This window comes from Marmota marmota, unplaced genomic scaffold, assembly GCF_001458135.2.
Source record: "Marmota marmota marmota unplaced genomic scaffold, marMar, whole genome shotgun sequence".
Classification (NCBI taxonomy): Eukaryota; Metazoa; Chordata; class Mammalia; order Rodentia; family Sciuridae; genus Marmota; species Marmota marmota.
The window spans coordinates 20,488,253-20,509,027 of NW_026000005.1; the positions used below are offsets into that span (position 1 = coordinate 20,488,253).

The 20,775-nt window shown below is 37.6% G+C and overlaps 1 protein-coding gene across 4 annotated transcripts; it reads left to right on the forward strand.

The window, feature by feature from the left end:
- The first annotated feature begins 1 nt into the window (after nucleotide 1).
- Nucleotides 2-18,704, forward strand: Nif3l1 (NGG1 interacting factor 3 like 1). 4 transcript variants are annotated; one of them, XM_015481220.2, is made up of 7 exons: nucleotides 2-45; nucleotides 1,203-1,713; nucleotides 3,041-3,203; nucleotides 6,086-6,212; nucleotides 8,902-9,040; nucleotides 11,101-11,184; nucleotides 17,362-18,704. In XM_015481220.2, exons 2-7 carry the CDS (start codon nucleotides 1,278-1,280, stop codon nucleotides 17,544-17,546), a joined length of 1,134 nt encoding a protein of 377 aa, XP_015336706.1. In that variant the 5' UTR covers nucleotides 2-45; nucleotides 1,203-1,277; the 3' UTR covers nucleotides 17,547-18,704. The 4 variants fall into 4 exon arrangements, with proteins under 4 accessions (XP_015336706.1, XP_015336705.1, XP_015336703.1 ...); XM_015481219.2 differs by lacking the exon at nucleotides 2-45 and adding an exon at nucleotides 52-265; XM_015481217.2 differs by lacking the exon at nucleotides 2-45 and adding an exon at nucleotides 52-248.
- Nucleotides 18,705-20,775: the final 2,071 nt, after the last annotated feature.

Here is a 20,775-nt window from a genome sequence, read left to right on the forward strand (position 1 = left end):
TAAGCTCAGTACCGGAAGTGACGTACAGGAGAGTTTCCGGAACCGGTGAGTAGTGGGCGATTTCAAAACTTACTGGGGTAGTTGTGCTCTTTGCCTCAAGTCGTGGTTAGGGTTGGTTGTGATTGTTTTGGAGTGCTGCCGAGAAAGAACATTAGGGAAGAAAACTGTTTCGGCATACGAGAGACACTTGCTGGTCCTGACTCAAGAACGGCTGCCCTACCTGGGTCTTGTCCTGGAAAGGGCTTGAGGTGGCACTGAAATGAAAGTAGATGAAGTGATGTAGAGGGAACATTTTGTAGTTTGTAGCGCCCTACTAATGTTACTAACAATAGCAAACAAGGCTTACGCTTACACTATCCCCTGCTTTATGTTTTGTTCGTTTCGTGGTACTGGGGATTGAACCCAGTAGGACTCTACCACTGAGCTACATCCCCAGATTTTTTTTATGTTTTTATTTTGAGGCAGTATCTCTAAGTTGCCCAGACTGGCTTTAATTTTGTGATCTGCGATCCTCCTGCCTCAGAATCTCGAGGAACTGGGATTGCTGATGCCTGATGATACTGAGATTTATTAAAGATAGTTCCTATTCTCCAGTAGCTTTAGCATAGAAGCTAAAAGAATTATAACAGTATGTCAATGTTATGTTGGAGGGAGAAAGGCTTTATTTAGGAAGTTAAAGAGAGTTCGGAAGGGTAATACTTAAGAGTAATGGAGAGGTGATGAGGGTCGTTAAAGCAAGGTTGGGGAGAATAAAAATAAGGATATGAGCCGGTCCTGGTGGGGCATGTTTTTGGTCCCAGCAAATTGGTAGACTGAGGCAGGAGAGCAAGTTCAAAACAAACTTAGTAATACCCTGTCCCCAAATAAAAGGGACTGGCAATGTAATTTAGCGGGAAAATGAAACTGTGTAGTATCCCCAGTATCCAAAACTTAAACAAATCACCAAGGTATGGGGAGAGTGGAGGAGGAAGAAATGTATATTAGTATATTATATGTGAGGTTTTGCTAGGTGACATATTAATCTATTTGCTTGTCCAGATGGCCTGCAGTGTAGGTTGGGTCTCCATTTTGTACATGAGAAAAAAGCTGTCAGACGTTAATGACTTACTTAAGCTACATTATGCTGGAAAGGGGCAGAGCCACTACTTGAAACCAGGTCTGTATAATGACATATTTTCCCCACATGCTTTGATGCCTTTTAGGTCCAGACCTAAAGTGTTCCGGAGTACCATTTCCTGTATTTTGACTTCAGATACTCAGTTTTACCTGATTTCTGTATGTTATCATCTTGTGTACGCTTGGTTCCCGCAACAGTCCGGCTTGTCCAGTCCAGTATCTGCATTACTTCCCGTTCCTTCATGGATTTGAAGGCTCTTCTTTCCTCCTTGAATGACTTTGCATCCCTCTCATTTGCTGAGAGTTGGGACAATGTTGGATTACTGGTGGAACCAAGTCCACCACATACTGTAAACATTCTCTTCCTGACCAATGACTTGACGGAAGAGGTAATGGAGGAGGCTCTGCAAAAGAAGGCAGATCTCATCCTCTCCTACCATCCACCTATCTTCCGACCCTTGAAGCAGATAACCTGGAAAAGCTGGAAGGAACGCCTGGTGATCCGGGCTCTGGAGAATAGGGTTGGCATCTATTCTCCTCACACAGCCTATGATGCTGCACCCCAGGGAGTCAACAACTGGTTGGCCAAAGGGCTTGGTGAGAAGCCTCTTGTTCTTTCATATTTAACATTTTCCTACAAATACTTAGAAATTTTAAAATGTCTTTCCAGTAAAGTTTTAACTGTTTTAGGGGTGAGGGGACATCATTTGATTTTTATATGTCTAAAATAATGTTGCTGAAGTCTGGCCATTAAATTGCATTTGAAAAACCAAACATTGTTATCCTTAATGAATAAGGAAAGCATAAGAACTCATCATTGTTAGGCAACTTCACAATTCCTCATTCATGTGATGCAGTGACTAGAACCCAGGCATTCAAACAATGCTTGAATTGAAATTGAAAGCTGAGGCCTGTCCAGGATATACTTGGTATGTTAGTGACCGAGACATCGGAGTTTAATAATGTCCAGTGTAATGAAGGAATTCAGCATATGTGTTTTAGCTTTATTTTTGTAAGTTATTTTAAGATAATACTTTCTAATAAGCTTTTCTTGAGTGACTTTTTTTTAATATTTATTTTTTAGGTGTAGATGGACACAACACAATGCCTTTCTTTTTATGTGGTGCTGAGGATCGAACCCAGGTCCCACCTGTGCAAAGCGAGCGCTCTCCCGCTGAGCCACAATCCCAGCCCCTTGGGTGACTTTTGATAAGTCATTGTGGGCTAAAGCTTTTATGATGAAACATCTCTAGTAATGTGTTCAACAGATTATGAACATTTGTCACCTGGAAAAAATGGGTACATTTTACATGGATAGATTTACCAAGCAGTAGATAATCTGTATCACCTAAAAAAAAAAAAAAAAAAATTCCACAAGTCAGTCTTTCTTGTCCAGATTTTTCTGAAATTTAAAATACGGGAATATAATTCAATAATGTTTCTCTCTCTCTCTCTTTGTGGTGCAAGAGATTGAACCCAGGACACTCTACCCCAGAACTGTATATATTCCCAGCCATTTTTATTTTTTATTTTGAGATAGTTCTTCTTTGGCTAAGTTGCCCAGGCTGCCCCTGAACTTGCAATCTTCATACCATGTAGCTAGAATTAAAAGTGTGCACCACTGTGCTTGGTTTGATTTTTTTTTTTTTTTTGAATGAATTTGATTTTGTATGTCCATACCAAATCCTTAGACTATAGGGGTATATATGTGCGTGTGTATTACAAAAACATGAAAGTGTATTTTTTTTTGTGGTGCTGATGGTAGAACTAAGGGCCTTGTGTATGTCAGACAAGCTCTCTATCACTGAGCCACATCCCCAGTCCAAATCTTAAAAAATACATTTATTTTGCCTAGAATAGTTTATCTTACTTTTTAATCTTAAAAACAAACAAGAACTTTAGTTTTCCACAATTTTTTTTCTAGGAGCTTGCACCTCCAGTCCTATACATCCTTCCAAAGCTCCCAACTACCCTACAGAAGGAACTCATCGAATAGAATTTAGTGTTAACCACACCCAAGACCTGGAAAAAGTCATGTCTGTAGTGAAAGGAATTGGAGATGTTTCGGTCACTTCTTTTTCTGCTAGGTACAATGTATTTTTCTCTTTTTTCTGTGTATTTATTGGTAAGTGTATTTATTGGTAAGTGCTTTCTTTGTTTTAATTTACTTTTTATTCTGATTTGTTATATATGACAGCAGAATGCATTACAATTCATATTACACATATAGAGCACAATTTTTCACATCTTTGGTTGTATAAAAGTATATTCACACCATTTGTGTCTTTATATATGTACTTAGGGTAATGGTGTCCATCTCATTCCTCCATCTTTTTTACCCTTATGCCACCCCCCCTTCCGCTCCCACCCCTTTGCTCTATCTAGAGGTAAGTACTTTCTTACAAAACCTGTAATTCTGTCTTAGCTTTCTATTGCTATGACAATATAACTAAGAGAAATCAAAGAAAGAAAGAGATTAATTTTGGTTCATGGTTTCAGAAGTTTCAGTCCATAATTTCTGGGCTCCGTTGTTTCTGGGCCTATGGTGAGGCAGAACATCATGGTGGAGAGAGTAGTGGAATAGTGCTGCTCCCCTCATGGCAACAGCAAAGCAGAGAGAAAGAGGAAGGAGCCAGGGCCATGGCCAAAATATACCCTTCAAGGATACGACCCCAGTGATCCATTTCTTCCAAGTAGGCCCCGCCTCCTAATATTTTTACCACTTCCCAATAGCCCATTGAGTTATGAATCCATAAATGAATCTATTGATAAAGTCAGAGCCCTCATGATCCAGTCATCTCCCAAAGGTCCCCACTGCTCCATTGTGGACTAATCCTTCAACACATGAGCCTCTGGAAGAGTCTTCAGGTCCAAACCATTATACTCTGATACTTAGGTTTGAAACAAATTATATTTTCCTGGCATTGGTTTACAAGCTGTGTATTTCTCATGTGCCTGTGGATTCCAGACAAGGTGAACTGTGGAATCTTTTCAAAATAATTAAAATGGTAATATTTATTGAATATTTTCCACTTGGGAGGGATCATACCATACATTTTACATGTAGTATTTCTAATCCTCCTGGTAATGTTTAGGGGTAATTCTTTTTACTTTAGAGAATGCAGACAGACCCTAATTATGTAGTAATAATATAAGGCTTGCTTTTCTCAGTTCTTGGCAAATTAGTGATCCTTAAACACTTGAACAGAAAAATACATTGAAGTTCCTCTTATAAGGTCAATTATTTAGTTATTTAGGGCAGAGAGGGGTGATTTTCTTTTAGTCTGATACCTGTGGAAGTACCAGAAAAGGTGGTAGGATCTGGTGGTTTAGCTCAGTGGTAGAGCACTTGGCTAGCATGGGCAAGGCCCTAGGTTCAGAATTACAACCCCTCCCAAAAAAGACAAAGAAAAAGCAAGGTATACAGAGTGAGGGTTGAACAGTTGTTTAAAAAATAATGATAAATATGACTCTTTATTAAAATTGAAATCATTATATGAGGTTACACCAAAAAATGATCTCTGTAATGAGTGATTATTATTATTATTATTTTTTTTTTGTATTTTATTTAGAGATGGAGTCTCACTAAGTTGCTTTAGGGCCTTGCTAAGTTGCTGAGGCTGGCTTTGAACTCACAATCCTCCTGCCTCAGCCTCCTGAGCCTTTGGGATTGTAGGCGTGTGCCAGTGTGCCTGGCTTAATGAGTGATTTTTTAAAAAGTATTGATTCCTTATTGTAAAGTCATCGAAAATATCTTGGAGTATTTCCAGAGAATTTTAAGAATCTCCAGAAAAATTATTCCTGGGACTTTGCAAAGATTTCAGCTGTGAATATCTTCTGCGATTTTTAAATACTGTATAAATACTTAAATTAAAAGAAAAGTTAATTCTACAAAGGAGGTATGAAAAATTGAAACAATACAATAGTCCCCTCTTCCTTCTACTCAATCCCAGTATCTTTAATTCAAGTTGTCTTTTCATTTGTTTATAGAGAAGTGGGTATCTTTTCAAACAGATGCAAGGACATGAAGAAATATATAGTTTTATTTTACATTGTTTTCTTAGTTAAATAGTATGCTCTTTTTGTCTTTCTTAACAGCATGTCTTAAAAGATCTTTTCATTTATGTCTATACCATTCTTTTTAATTAATCTTTTTTTAATTGCTGTATAATGTTGCTTATTATGATGTATTGCAGTTCCATTAAGCATTCTTTCTCTTACTGATGGACTTTTTAGTTCAGTTCAATTTTTCCATATTACAGTTCATATCTAGATTTTACTATTTAATTGGGGCCCGGCTATTGTTTGTCCTTTTGAAGCACCACAGTTGATTCCAATGTTGGCAGCTATGCTTCCGGGTTATGTTTTCTTTTCTTTCTTTTTTTGGTGGTGCTGAGGATTGAACTTCACACATGCTAGGCAAGCACTTCAACACTGAGCCACATCCTTAGCCCCCAGATTATATTTTAAGGTGTCCTTTAGTTTTAGAATTCTGTGATTATCAAAACATTTTGGTGCCATTTTTTTGGGAGGAGGGAGGCTCTAGGGCATTACTGAGGGGGGAGGAAGGGAGAGTGAGAGAGAGAGAAAGAAAGGGGCCAGAGACAAAATATACCCTTTAAGGCTATGCCCTCAGTGACCCACTTCCTTCAACAAGCCCCACCTCCTAAATTTTGAGGACATTTTGTTAGATAAATTCACAGCACCTCATCTAGATTTAACTGAATCAGAAACTTGGAAATAGGGCCCAGTACTCTGTTTTAATTATTCCTCCAGGTGATTCTGATGCATGTTACAGTTTGAGAAACACAATTTTAGAACAAGGATTGGTTTGAGATGAAATGAGTTTTGTTGGTCATATCCTTAGTTTCATATAATTATGCTCTATCATAGCTAATTTGTCAACTGTGGAATTTTAAAAATATATTATTTTTTTCTATCCCAAACCAATGAGTGATTTTTTTTCTAGGATTGACAATGAAGAACAAACACGCATCAGTCTAAATTGTACTCAGAAGGCTTTGATGCAGGTTGTGGCTTTTCTCTCCCAGAACAGACAGCTTTATCAAAAGACTGAAATTCTGTCACTGGAGAAGGTAATAAAAGCATTTTATGGGACTGGGGTTGTTGCTCAGTAGTAGAAAGCTTACCTAGCAGAATGAGGCACTGATTTCGATTCTATAAATAAAGGTCCATCAACATTTATACAAATATTTAAGAAAAAGTATTTTATATTTGATTTTACATTATGTGCATTTGTTCACAGCTTTATTGAGGCCAAATCAATTAAAGAACTGCACTTATTTAATGTGTACCATTTGATGAATTTCATTTTTCTGTATTTTTGTTGAACAAATTTATTTTTATACTGTTGGATCAACAGTCCAGAAACAATTACTAAAAGAAGTACAAAGGGAGGAGCTGGGGGTATAGCTCAGTGGTAGAGAGCTTGCCTAGCATGTGTGAGGCCCTGGGCCCTGGGTTTCATTTCTAGTACCACATATACAGACACACACACACACACACACACACACACACACACACAAAGAAGAACAAAAAGTGCAAAGTCGTGATGAGGATTTAATTTGAGAAAGGGAGATATTCCAAGAATAGGAAAACATTGGTATTTCCTCTGGGGCACAGACTTACTTAGAGGGGTATAGGTTTTGTGTTTTTGTATTACCTTCTTTAAACCATTTCATTTACTCTGTTAACTTGGCAGATATACATATAATATTGATTCCTTTATCTTTACTTTCTGACTCAGAATGCTTTCTTTTTTTTTTTTTTTTGTACCTGGGATTGAACCCAGGGGTGCTTAACCACTGAGCATATCCCCAGCCCTTTTTAATATTTTATTTACAGACAGGGTCTCACTAAATTGTTTAGGACCTTGCTAAATTGCTAAGGCTGGCCTTAAATCTGCAGTCCTTCTGCCTCAGCCTTTGGAACTGCTGGGATTACCTGCGTGTGCCACCATGCCTGGCTTCTCACAAGTATTTCAGATCTAATATATATAGTTTTGTATGTGTATGTGTGTGTGGGTATATTGGATTGAATCCAGGGCCTTGTGGAAGTGCTGTTACATCTTCAGTCTTTTTTTCTATTTTTTTAAAATGTTTTTAATACAATAATAGGGTTCATTTTGACATAATCATAAATACATGTAACATTGTTTTTTCATTCTCAGTTTCCAGGACTTCTCCTTTCCCTTTCCTTCTTCCCGTTGATCTCCTTTCTTTACTCTACTTGTCTTATTTGTTTACTGTTTTTATTTAATTGGTGTATTGTAGATATACATAAAAAGGGAGTTCACTGAGATATATTCATATATGCATATAAGTGGGTCAGTTTCATTCTGCAGCTGCTCCTCTTTCCCAGCCTTCTTCCCTTTCCCTTGATCACCTTCGTCCATTCCATTGTTTGCCTTTTTATTTTCATATCTCCCACCTCCTTTTTTTCTCTTATTTGTCTCTAACTTCCACAAACGAGAAAACATCCAGTCTCTTAATTTTCTGAGTATGATTTATTTCCCGAAGCATGATGTTCTCAAGTGTCATTCATTTACTAGAAAATTATATAATTTCATTCTTCATGGCTGAGTAGAATTCCATTGTATAATATTACATATTTTCTTTATCCATTTATCTGTTTACAGGCACCTACATTGGTTCTAGAACTTACCCAACCCTTTTTAAATTATATTTTGAGACAAGGGTTCAGTAAGTTGCCGAGGCTGGCCTTGAACTTGTGGTCCTCCTGCGGCAGCCTCCCAAGTCACTGGGATTACAGGCATGCACCTGACATCAGGCTCCACTATATGAAAATATTGACCTTATTTCTGTCTCACCCCTTTATATCCTTTTTTTTAAAAAATTATTTTCAAGTTTCCACAACTTCTCCCTTTTTCCTGTAAATCCAAGCTCTGCAGATTCTATCCCCATATTTATAAAATGTTTCTCCTCTTTATAAGCTCTATCAGCTGAGAGCTTCTACAGCTAAACTCTCATCTGCCTCCTTTGGGATATTAGTAGTCTCCTCACTGGGTACCTGCTGTGGCCTAAGAAGACTTCTTAGCACAACACAGGAAGACCTTACTGCTCCAGCCTCCTCTGCTTCCCCAGCATCTGCTGTGCACATCAGCTATACTTTCTGTTGTTGGATCTGCCCTCACAATGTGCTGCTGTCTTACACCTTTGATGCCTTGTACATGTTCTTTCAGTTTAGAATGCCCTTCCCCATCTCATTCTACTCCTCTATTACCACACTTCACTTGACATCACCCCTTTTGAACTCCTTTCTAGTTTTTCTGTAGGACCCAATTCTGTGTTAGACCTTCTTAAATTAAAATTTCACCCCAAGACCCAGCTTAATTAAGTTGTCATTTCTTTGTGGTTCCCTAACAATAGCACCTACCTTGTACTTAACCCACTTTTATTATGATTATTTAATTAAATATATGCCCTCTTGGAAGGCTCTAAACTCCTAGTAGTCAGAATGTTTTTGCCTCCCCTGACTTTATCCTGGAGTGTGCTACAGTAAGTTCATAAAGTGCATATTTTTTTTAAATTTCAGTTAGTATTTACTATTCTGTAAGTTTATTTTTTAGGACTGATATTGGCTAGTCTTTGGGGGGTTTTTTTGAGGCAAGTTCTCTCTATGATGCTGAGGCTGGCCTCAAACTTGTGATCCTCCTGCCTCAACCTCTCAAGTTGCTGGGATTATAGGTGTGAGCCATCAAACCTGGCTTGATGGAAAGTGTTTCTAATTTGTGTTTCTCTTCAGCCTTTGCTTCTACAAACTGGAATGGGGCGATTATGCACACTGGATGAATCTGTCTCCCTGGCAACCATGATTGAACGTATCAAAAGACACCTAAAACTGTCTCATCTTCGCTTAGCTCTTGGTGTAGGGAGGACTTTAGGTAAATATGTCTCCTTCATTTATTCAATACACTATTGGTGACCATGGACAAAGGTTAAAACTCTTGGTTTTATTAATAAGTGATAAAGAACATGTTAGCAGCTTATGGGAAATGATTGGCTTACTTTGTTGATCAGTGTGGGCTAGGTTACTGTGGAATACAACTCACTGGCTTAAACAGTGAGATTTCTTAGTCCTACCATGTTCATCACAAGTCAGCAGGGGAAGTCTGTTCATTATAGGACCAGTTGCTGTTGCACAGAGAGAAAGAGAGAAGGGTGTTAAGTCATTATTTAAGAATAACAGGTTGGAAATGTTATGTGTTAGGTCTGCTCAGTCCAGTGTCCAGAATTAGTAACACTATCCAATAAAACCCAGAGAGGACATAAAGTGCAGTCCCATCATATGCCAGGATGAGAGCTGGACTCATGACTGCTACAATAACAATATAAATTTTGACACTTTGCAAGAAGGGTGATATTTTAAATTTAAATTTTAAAATTGATCTAGTGACGTTCAGTTACTGATTCTGTAGCTAATGCCTTCTCTTCTATCTTTTCCCAGTACTTTGGGAACAAATATAATGATGAGACATTTATGGGATAGCTGCAGTGAGGGGCAGCACTATAATGAGTGTCTGTTCTAAGTATGTGAGCTCCCACTGCAAAAACAGGTGCACAGTGGTTGTAGGTGTGGATCTTGATGTCAGACAACCTGGGTTCCAGTTTCTTCTATTTGCTTTGTGACTTTTTTTTTTTTTTTTTTTTTAAAGAGAGAGAGCATTTTAATATTTATTTCTTAGTTTTCGGTGGACACAACATCTTTGTTTGTATTGGTACTTAGGATCGAACCCGGGCCGCACGCATGCCAGGCGAGCGCGCTACCGCTTGAGCCACATCCCTAGCCCCTGCTTTGTGACTTTTGACAAGTTATTTGACTCTTCTGTGCCCTGGTGGCCTCAGCTATAAAGACTGCATTAATGATGAAATAACGTATGTTTTAGTGTAATCCATGTGACATGGCACAGTGTGACTTGCACACTTTAGAGTAAATGGTAGTGGTGTTGACTGTGAGGAAGGTATTATTACTCCCATTTTGTAGGAGTAATAATAGAGGCTCAGAGAGATAAGTAACTTACCTAAAGGCACAGTTAAATCAAATGACTCCTGAGAATAAGTTCCAAAGAAAATGAATGATGGATGGAGTATGGTTTCTATCCAACCTCACAGCCCTACTTTGATACCATACGTTAACCTGGGGTGACTGCTCATAGGAACCTAAGAGGATTTTGGCTTGGAAATGTCTGTCATTTCACTTTTCAGAAGCTGATCTTTGAGGCTAAATACTGTATTAAACATATTTTCCAAATCCACTGATAGCAATCCTCTTTCCAGCTGACCCTTTTAGTTTCTCAGCTTCGAAAGAAACTGAAAGGAGAGCTAGTGCTGCCATCTTTTTCACTGTTGATCCAGGTGAAATTACTTGACCTGACAGCATTGCAACAAAGCCTAGAGCTGCACCATTAGTACTATTCAGAGTTTTGTAGGCTTGTGAAGCCACATCCAAAGCTATGATTTGGGTTCATTAAGGATTAGTTGCCTATATTAAAAATGTTTTTAAGCTGGGCATGGTGGTGAATGTCTGTAAACCCAGCAGCTGGGAGGCTGAGACAGGAGGATTGCAAGTTCAAAGCCATCCTCAGCAAAAGTGAGGCACTAAGCAACTTAGTGAGACCCTGTCTTTAAATAAAACCAAAATAGGCCTGGGCATGTGGCTTAGTGGCTGAGTGCCCCTGAGTTCAATCCCTGGTAACCGCCCTCCCCCCAAATGTTTTTAATTCAGCAGGCATGATTCATATACTGATGATGATAACAGGAATGTAATCTGCATTACATTGGGTAATTATAATATTATAAATTATAATATTAATGTATATTATACAAATATATAAATATTATATATTTATATAATACAAATATATAAATTGTAATATTTAAATTATAATATTAAAGTGAAAGGGTTTTATGAAATATTGATCTCTCTTTCCAATTTTCTTTTAAGAATCCGAAATCAAAGTCGTGGCCCTGTGTGCTGGATCTGGGAGCAGCGTTCTGCAGGGGGTAGAGGCTGACCTTTACCTCACAGGTAGGACAGCCTTAAGCTCTCTTTCTCAACCTTGCTTTATTTTTTTACAAATTCAGAAATAGCAGATTTTAGAACAGTACTGAATACAAATGTCTAATATTTTTTGAACTTGAACTACATAGGAACTATACAAGAATTGGGGGCACACTGTATTCTTGGTGTAGGATAGAAGTAATTTAATCATTTATTATTAGTTTATCAAAAATTGATAGAGCATTTTTGTAGTATACTTTCTTCCTCAACTTGATTTCTCTCCAATATCATGTCAGTTAATAGAACACTTTGTTACCTTGACAATGGCTCCTCCCTTTTTTAAAAAAGAATTTATTTTGGCTGGGTGTAGTGATGCACACCTGTAATCCCCGTAGCTCAGGAGGCTGAGGCAGGAGGATTGTGAGTTCAAAGCTAGCCTCAGCAACTGTGAGGCACTAGCAACTCAGTGAGACCCTGTCTCTAAATAAAATACAAAATAGGGCTGGAGCTGTGGCTCAGTGGTCAAGTTTCCCTGAGTTCAATCCCCAGTACCAAAAAAAAAAAAAAAAAATTTTGTTTTCCAGGGATAGATCTCCTTCTGGTGCCTAGGCTGGCCTTGAACTCTTAGGCTCAGTGGATCCTCTTGTCTCAACCAAGAAGCTGAGACTAAAGTGCAACTAGTGAAAATGGTTCCTCTTACTCAGCCCCATAGCTAGTCAGCAAGTCCTATCAGTTCAACTGCCAAAGTCTTTCTAGAACCTTTTTCCTTTTTTCTAGGCATCATCTGCTACCTGATATACTGTCTCAAGCCTTTAATCTTATCTTCCTATGCTCCACCCCCAATTCTTTTTTATGATTTATTTATTTATTTTGGTACCAGGGATTGAACCCAGAGGTGCTTAATAACTGAGCCACATCCCTGGTTCTTTTTATTTTTATTTATTTATTTATTTTTTAAGATTTTTTTTTAGTTGAACACAATAACTTTATTTATTTATTTTTATGTGTTGCTGAGAATCAAACCCAGAGCCTCACATGTGCTGGGCGAGCATTTTACCACTGAGCCACAACCCCAGCTCCAAGTTCTTTTTATTTTTTATTTTGAGACAGGGTATTGCTAAATTACTTAGGGACTCTCTAAATTGTTGAGGCTGGCTTTGGATTTGCAATCCTCCTGCCTCACCCTCCTGAGCCTCAGGGATTACAGGAGTGCATTACCATGCCCAGCTCAAAATTAACTTGAAAGGACAAATTTGATAGTGTTATTATCCAGGTTTTAAGGCCTTTGATGATTTCCTTTTTTTTGGACCAGGGATTGAACTCAGGGGCACTGAGCCACATCTCCAGCCCTATTTTGTATTTTATTTAGAGACAGGGTCTCACTGAGTTACTAAGTACCTCACCATTGCTGAGGCTGGCTTTGAACTCGAAATCCTCCTGCCTTAGTCTCTCAAGATGCTGGGATTACAGGCATGCGCCATCACAGCTGGCTTGATGATTTTATTCATCTGTCTTAGTGAAGACTAAGACATTGCATCCTTTGCCATATATCCTTTTCTTATGCTCTTTTCTCTGCCTAGAATACCTTTTCCTTGTCCTTTTCTTTGTACTTGTGATGATAAACCCAGAGATCTCCTCTGTAAAGCTTTTGCTGACATTGTTTTGCTCCGGCCCCTCTTGGAGTCCTAATCCTTTGTTCTTGACCTCTAATGTACATTTCAGTTGGACAGTACATGATTATTTGTCTGACTTCTAGGCTTTCTACTCTGTCCTTGAGATACAACCTAAAAGATACTGGTTACTTTTTTTTTTTTTTTTTGTGGTGCTGGGGATTGAACCCAGGGCCTTGTGCATGCAAGGCAAGCACTCTACCAACTGAACTATATCCCTAGCCCCGGGTTAATTTTTATTGAAAGAATTTTTTGACCTAGTTACTACTAAGGAATATGACCAAACTTAGCCTATCATTCCTTCAAAGGATTTGGAGGTGTTTGGAGGCCACGCTTTGTACACTTGTTGCTACCAACTGTATTTTCACCTCTGCTCCTCCTTGAATTTAGCATAAAGTAAGTCAAAGAATTGTTTTCCTACTTCTGGAGCTGGATTGTATGGTCTTCACCCTCTGACCATTCCTGTGGCTTCTTCTATGCCTGTCCTGCCCCACATCCAGGCCGTATTACCTAGTGCACTATTTCACAAAGGGTGCTGCACTCCAAGTGTCATGACATCCAGATGTAGAGAGGTGCAGTGTCTGAGCAAGTCTGATGTGATTGCTCTGAGACAATAAATTGAAAATGTATTTGACCATTACCCTATTTACTATTCTTCTAAAAATATAAGATTTTTAGAACCTTCATTTTCACACATATTCATGCCAGATTGAAATAAACTTTCAATATATAGGCGATTTAACTGATTATCTTATAGTATGACATGTGCCTATTTAAAAAATTAATTTTGGGCTGGGGCTGTAGCTCAGTGGAAGAGCGCTTGCCTAGCATGCACATAAAAAAAAAACAAAAAGCCAGTAAATTAAAGGCACTATGCCCATCTACAACTACAAAAATAATAATAATAATAATAATAATAATAATTTTAACTTTTTACTTGAAGGCATTTCAGACCCATAGAAAAGGTACAAAATAGTGTAATAAACTCCTGTATGCCCTCCACCTAGATTACTAATGGTTACACATTTTGTCATATTTTTACATTCGGTTTTTTTTTGGGGGGTGGGTACTAGGGATTGATCTCAGGGGCACTCAACCACTGACCCACATCCCCAGCCCTATTTTGTATTTTATTTAGAGACAGCATCTCACTGAGTTACTTAGAGTCTTGCTTTTGCTAAGCCTGGCTTTGAACTCATGATCCTCCTGCCTCAGCTGGGATTAGAGACATGTGCCACCACACCTGGCACAGTTTTACATTCTTTATGTATACATTATGTACATATTACATTCATGTGTGTGAATATGTATATACAGGGTAAGTATCCAAACTGCTTGAAATAAGAAGTGTTTTGGAATTTTGGAATATTTTGGATTTTGGAATTTTGCATATACTTAATGAGTTGATATCTTAGGGATGGAACACAGAATTTTTTTTTTTTTTTGGTGGTACTGGGGTTTGAACCCATGGCCTTGTGCATTCGAGGTAAGCACTCTACCAATTGAGCTATTTCCCCAGCCCTGGAACACAGAATTTATTCATGTTTCATATGCATTTTATCAACATGGTCTGAAGGTAATTTTATACATTATTCTTAGTATATCTCCATATTGATTACAACCATTATTTGAGGTCAGGTGTGGAATCATCTACTTGTGGCATCATGTTGGCAGCATTGAAAAAAGTTACACATTTTCAAATTAGTGATGCTCACCCTGTATATGTATGTATAATGTGTTAGTATGATAAAATATATATCCACATATATATTTATGTATTTCCTTCCAAACCATTTTATAGTAAATCAAAGATGTGATACCACTTTACCCTTCAATAAATAATCTAAGAACAAAGATATTTTTTTATATAACTATGAAAAATTATTGAGTTTGTCAATTTAATATTGTTAAAACATATATTATATGCAGTCATATTAAAATTTTCTGGTTGATCAAAATTTATAGAATTTCTTTTTTTAGTGGGGGGGTGGGGACTGGGATTGGGGAGGACAGGGATTGAACTACCACTGAGCTACATCGTCAGCCCTTTTTATTTATTTTGAGACAGGGTCTCACTAAGTTCTTGAGGTTGACTTTAAACTTGTGATCCTTCTTCCTCAGCCTCTTGAGCCCCTGGGATTACACTGCCATCATGCACGATAGCTTTTTTTTTTTTTTGCTGATCCATGTTCTTCAGTCTGGAATAGTTCCTCAGCTTTGTCCTTATAGCATTGTGTTAGGTCTTTATGGGTAAAATACTGTAAAGATCAGCAAATGGAAGCTGTCATGTTACAAACCAAATTATTTCTCGTTTGTCTCTTTTACTCTCCTTTTGCTTATTCTTTCCCACTGTGCCAGGCTTTTCTTTCCTTTGGCCTCTATTCTTAATACAGGGTCCTCCTGATTTTCCCACTTTTGTGCTTTCTCTAGCCTGTGAGTTCATGATATTCTGGGCAGCCAGGCTGTCTTCCCCTAAAACATGGCTTCCAACCCTGTCACTTTAGTGTCTTTTTCTACTTTTACTTTATTTTCACTTTTATAGAGTAAGATTTTTAAAAAGGTTCTTGAAAACAAACTACATCTAATAGTGAAATGATACATATTGGTAGAGAATTGAAAATCATTGTAAATAAAACCACTCATTTTCCCCCTAAAAAAACTTTCTTCTTAATTTATGGCTATATAAATATAGTTTAAAATTATGTTTTTATAAGCATCCCAAATTGTGTACACTATATTTTTGCTATCAAATTTAAAGTCATCATTTGCTCACAAATATCATGATGAGATAGCACATGCGTATAAATCATAGGTACTTGGAAGCCTGAGGCAGAAGGATCACAGCAAGTTAAAGGCAAGCCCTCAGCAACTTATCAAGGCTGGGTCTCAAAATGAAAGGGACTCAGGATGTAGCTTAGTGGTAGGGTACCCCTGTGTTCAATCCTCCCAGAAGATCACAAAGTGGTATTTTAATAGTTCATTAAAACATTAGATGTGATAATTTTATAAAAGATCTTCTACCAATAACATCAGAACTTCTAGGAATTTTGCATTAGTCAAGGAAAAATACATGTTGAGTATCCCCAATTTAAAAATCCAAAGTGCCCCCAAATATAAAACTTTTTGAGCACCACTGACATGATGCCAAAATGGAAACTTCCACACTTAGCTTCATGTAACAGGTCACAGTCAAAACACAGTTGTATTAAAATATTATATAAAACTACTTTCATGCCATGTGTATAAGGTATGTGAAATATTTCTTATTTAGTCTTGGGTTCCATCCTTAAGATATCTTACATATTTATGTAAATATTTCCATATTAAAAATCCCAAATCTAAAACACTTCAACATTTCTGGTCCCCTGGTTTTGTTTTTTTTGTTGTTGTTGTTTTGGTACTGGGCATTGGACTCAGAAGCACTTAACCACTGAAGCACATCCCTAGCCCTTTTTGGTATTTTATTTAGAGACTGGGTCTCATTGAATTGCTTAGCACCTTGCTAAGTTGCTTAGACTGTCTTGAACCGGCAATCCTCCTGCCTTACCCACCCAAGCTGCTGGAATTACAGGTGTGTGCTATTGTACCACACCCAGCCCAGCATTTTGTATAAAGGATACTATGCTTGTTTTTTTTTTTTTTTTAATAAATCTAGAAATATCTTTAAACTTGTTTCATCCTTATGATTAGACTGGGGTTGATTGTGAAAATATTGGTGCTCATAACTCATAAGAGGAACTTGGGGGAAGTATACCTGTGATTTTCCCTTTAGGTGTTTATTGCTTTTCTAAGAAGGGGACTTCCTGAAAGTGTTGTTTTACTTAGTAGTGGTCATTTATTTTATTGTGAAAACACTTTCAGTGTGTGTTCTTACAGATATGGTTTTGGTTGGATATACTAGATTAGAGATTTACTGCTATGATTTAATGTGCTTTATGTGCTCCCAAAGGTTCGTGTGTTAGGATCTTGGTCCTGAGAGTGGTATTATTGGGAGGTGAAGGAACCTTTGGGAAGTGGGGCCTAGCAGGTCTTTGGGTCATTGGAGGTGTGGTCTTAGAAGGTAGTTCTTGTGTGATCCCTTGAGTTCTCTTGTGAGGATTGTTGTAAAATGAGGAAGCCTGGTGCCCGAGATGTCTTCCCTGCTCTAAGTTTGAGGTGTGACCACTTTTTTGATCCCACATAAGCTCCTACCATTACCATCCACACCAGGAGATGATGCATCCAAGGGATGGCCCTCACTATAGAGCCTGCACTAAGCCATTTGGCCTGAATCTCCAAAATTTTGAAATAAATAAACCTCTTCCTAAATAGGCTGTGTCAGTTATTTTATTATATTGATATAAAGCTGACTGACTTGCTTGGGGTCTTCCCAGAGGAAGTAAGAGAATTTTCAGTGGGATGGCCTCTTTTCACACTGAGGGTCATGTAAGAAAACTGTAGTTTTCTATATTTATATGTAGTTACATGTATTACATTTACTTCATACAGAATTTCATGTCTAATATTTAAGTATTTGTTTTTTCCTTTTTGTTAGGTGAAATGTCTCATCATGATGTTTTGCATGCTACTTCCCAAGGAATAAATGTCATCCTTTGTGAACACAGCAACACTGAACGAGGCTTTCTTTCTGACCTTCAAGATATGCTGCGTGTGCACTTGGAGAATAAGGTTGATATTATCCTCTCAGAGACAGACAGGGACCCACTTTGTGTTGTATAACACATACAGGAACATAAGGATGACACAATCTAAAAATCATTTGGATCGAAACTCAGATGTATAACTTAAGTTAGTGGTATTGGGATACTTCCAAAGGAGAATCTTAGAATGTATTATCATCTTTGATTTGTTAATCTGGTTCACCAAATGTTTTATAGCTCATAAGGTAAAAACTGAAATGTAACTACCATATTAAAGAACTCTATAAAAAAATTACTAAATTATGTTTACTTAACATTCTTGGGAATTAGCTCAAGTAATCATTGTATTAAACTGTAGATAGGATATGCCAATCTAGAAATTTCTGCCTTTGCAGAGCTTTAAAAATACAAAGATTTTTGTAAATATTACCATCCCACACCAATGGGTTGCTCTCTCCCCCCCCCCTGGTGATAGTCCACATTCTTCCTTGAGTGCATATTTCTCACTTTACTCCAAAGGCATCACATTGCCCCTACTCTCCCTTAAATATGTATCTGCTTTCTTAAATAAACCACTGTTTATGCCTTCGAAAAAATATATTTACATAAGCTTTAAAAACTTGGGTTTGAATATTTATTTATAGGAAGCAGCCTCTTTGTGGTGGTAAGGTCTATTTATGTGTAACTATTCCTAGATCCACCTAGATTCAAATCTCCCAAATGCGTGTCAGGATTTGTTTTGCCTTTTTTGTTGTTAAAGTGAACATTTTTCAATTTATTGCTTCTCCAGGTGACTTATGTGTAATTTTATTAGTATACAAAATGATGCTTGTCTCTCAAAATAATATTGATGATACTGTATTAATTTTATGCCAGGTGCTCTGCTGAGTCCTTTGTAAATATTAACTTTCAATCCTTATAAACAAGCATATAGGTATTATACTCATTTTAAAGTTGAGGAAACTGACACAGGTTAAGTAATTTTCCCAAGGCTGCTTAGCTAGGAAATGGTGGAGTTAATGCAGGCAGTCTGGCACCAAACCCTCTGGCTTAATCACTTCTTAAACACATTTACAATGAAATTGATAGAAGCAGCCTGGAAGAAACCCATTTTTGCTGTGATTTTTCTTTGGATAGTATGTTGAAAAGTATTTACAATTTTTCTTCTGAGCAAGTTGCTTTGATAATGATAAAAGCAGATCTTTTATTAAAGTATTGTCCAACACGTTGGATTTTACATTCCTTTTGTAGGTTACTTTTTCTAACCAATCTATCTCCCCAAGCACTTAGGATCCTAACTTAGAAATTGTTCAGTGGCTCTCCTCTAACTCTGATCCATTGAAGAAATAATGTTAGGCCTGAGTCTTGTGAAGTGCCCAATTATAAATGGAGGAGGAGCCAAGAAAAGAGGGTGAGGAAAGAATGGGTAGTGTCAGAACCAAGGAGAAAGCTTCAAAGGGATGATCAACACTATCAAAATGGAGAGAATGAGTTAGTAGACCACCTTTGAGGGATTATCTAATGGTATTTGATCCAGTCAGTCATCATTTGCCTTCTATATGGTGGGCCTAAAACACATGGGGGTAGCACAGATCAGAAATTTGGATGGTAATTATAAGCTAGGGAAGGTTTTCTGGGAGTAGATTAGAATTCAGTCACTAGGAACAGCTTGAACAAATGTACATGGGAGAGAAATATCACCATATACTGGAAAGCCCAAGTAATTAGTTCATTATTAATTACTTAGAAAGCAAGAGGCACTGCCTCAGGAAGCTGAGACGGAAGGATTACAAATTCAAGGCCAGCCTCCACGACTCTGAAGCTCTAAGTAACTTAGTGAGACCCTGTCTCAAAAAAATAAAAGGAACAGCCATGCACAGTGGCACAAACCTGGTTAATACCTGTGGCTCAGAGGCTGAGGCAGGAGGATGGAGGGTTCAAAGCCAGCCTCAGCAACTCAGCAAGACCCTGTCTCTAAATATTAAAAAGGCTGGGGATGTGGCTCAGTGACTAAGCGCTCCTGGGTTCAATCCTTAGTATAAGTAAATAAAACTAAAAGCACTAGGAATGTAGATAAGTGATAAAATGTCCCTGGGGCAGGGTAAGGGGTGAGCAGGAGGCAGGAAGGTATAGCCATGTAGCTACAGAAGAAGAAAGCCTGGAACCAGACAAAATGGTGCACACCTGTAATCCCAGCAACTCAGCAAGCTGACAGGGTGATTCCATGTTTGATGCCAGCCTCAGCAGCTTAGTGAGACCCTGTCTGTCTCAAAATAAAAAGGGCTGGGGATGTGGCTCAGTGGGTAAGCATTCCTGGGTTGCCCTGTGTCAAAAAAAAAGCAAGCTTGGGTTCAGTGACTCTTAAACCCTTTTTTCTTTTGAGCACACAAAAATGATGTGATTTCATCTGTGATGATGGCAATATCTCATTTAGTTGGAGGTTTTGGTAATTTTCTTGGATAGAGCTCTAGAAATGGTTAATGGGTCAAAGAATGTGTTTATGATTGGATATTCTTTAAAAATTTTTTTTTTTTTTTTAGTTGTAGTTGGACACAGTATCTTTATTTTATTTATTTATTTTTATGTAGTACTGAGGATTAAACCCAGCACCTTGCACATGCTAGGCGAGCACTCTACCGCTGAGCCCCAATCACCATCAGTGGGGAAGAGGGAGAGTAGCCAGGACATAACTGCTGGACCTTAAGGAACCAATGATGCTGACACAAGTTAATGATGAACATATGATGTTTCTGCCAAGATCATCAGTGTTTTGTCAGATGAACTCAAAAAATTTTTTGAAACTACTTTGAGATATTTTAGTAAGAAAACAGCACTATAAATTTAAAAAGGTGATTCTATCCAAATTGGATTTTTATTAATAGTAAATTCTATTGACACGTACTGCTTGCAAATAGTATAAACACAAAAATTACAAAAATAAACCAGTAGATATTTAAAGGCAAATGCAAAAATTTGCACATTAGATTATTAAAGGTTTTATATAGTTTTTATACTGTTAACAGTTGTCAAAACTAGATATTAAGCAAAAAAGCAAGGTGCAAACCAGCAAGTACATTAGTTACCATTATGTTTTTGAAAGAGAAAGACATATTGTTACATGTGCATAGATTACCTCTGGAAGAATACTTAAGAAACTGCTATCAGTGGTTACCTAAAGGACCAGGGATTAGGAAATGGGAAAGAAATTCATTTTCATTGAATATCCTTTGGTACTATTAAATTATTTAATCTCATATTCAGGTATAAATTTGTTCACATATTTTGGTTAGTAGTTATATATGAGACTA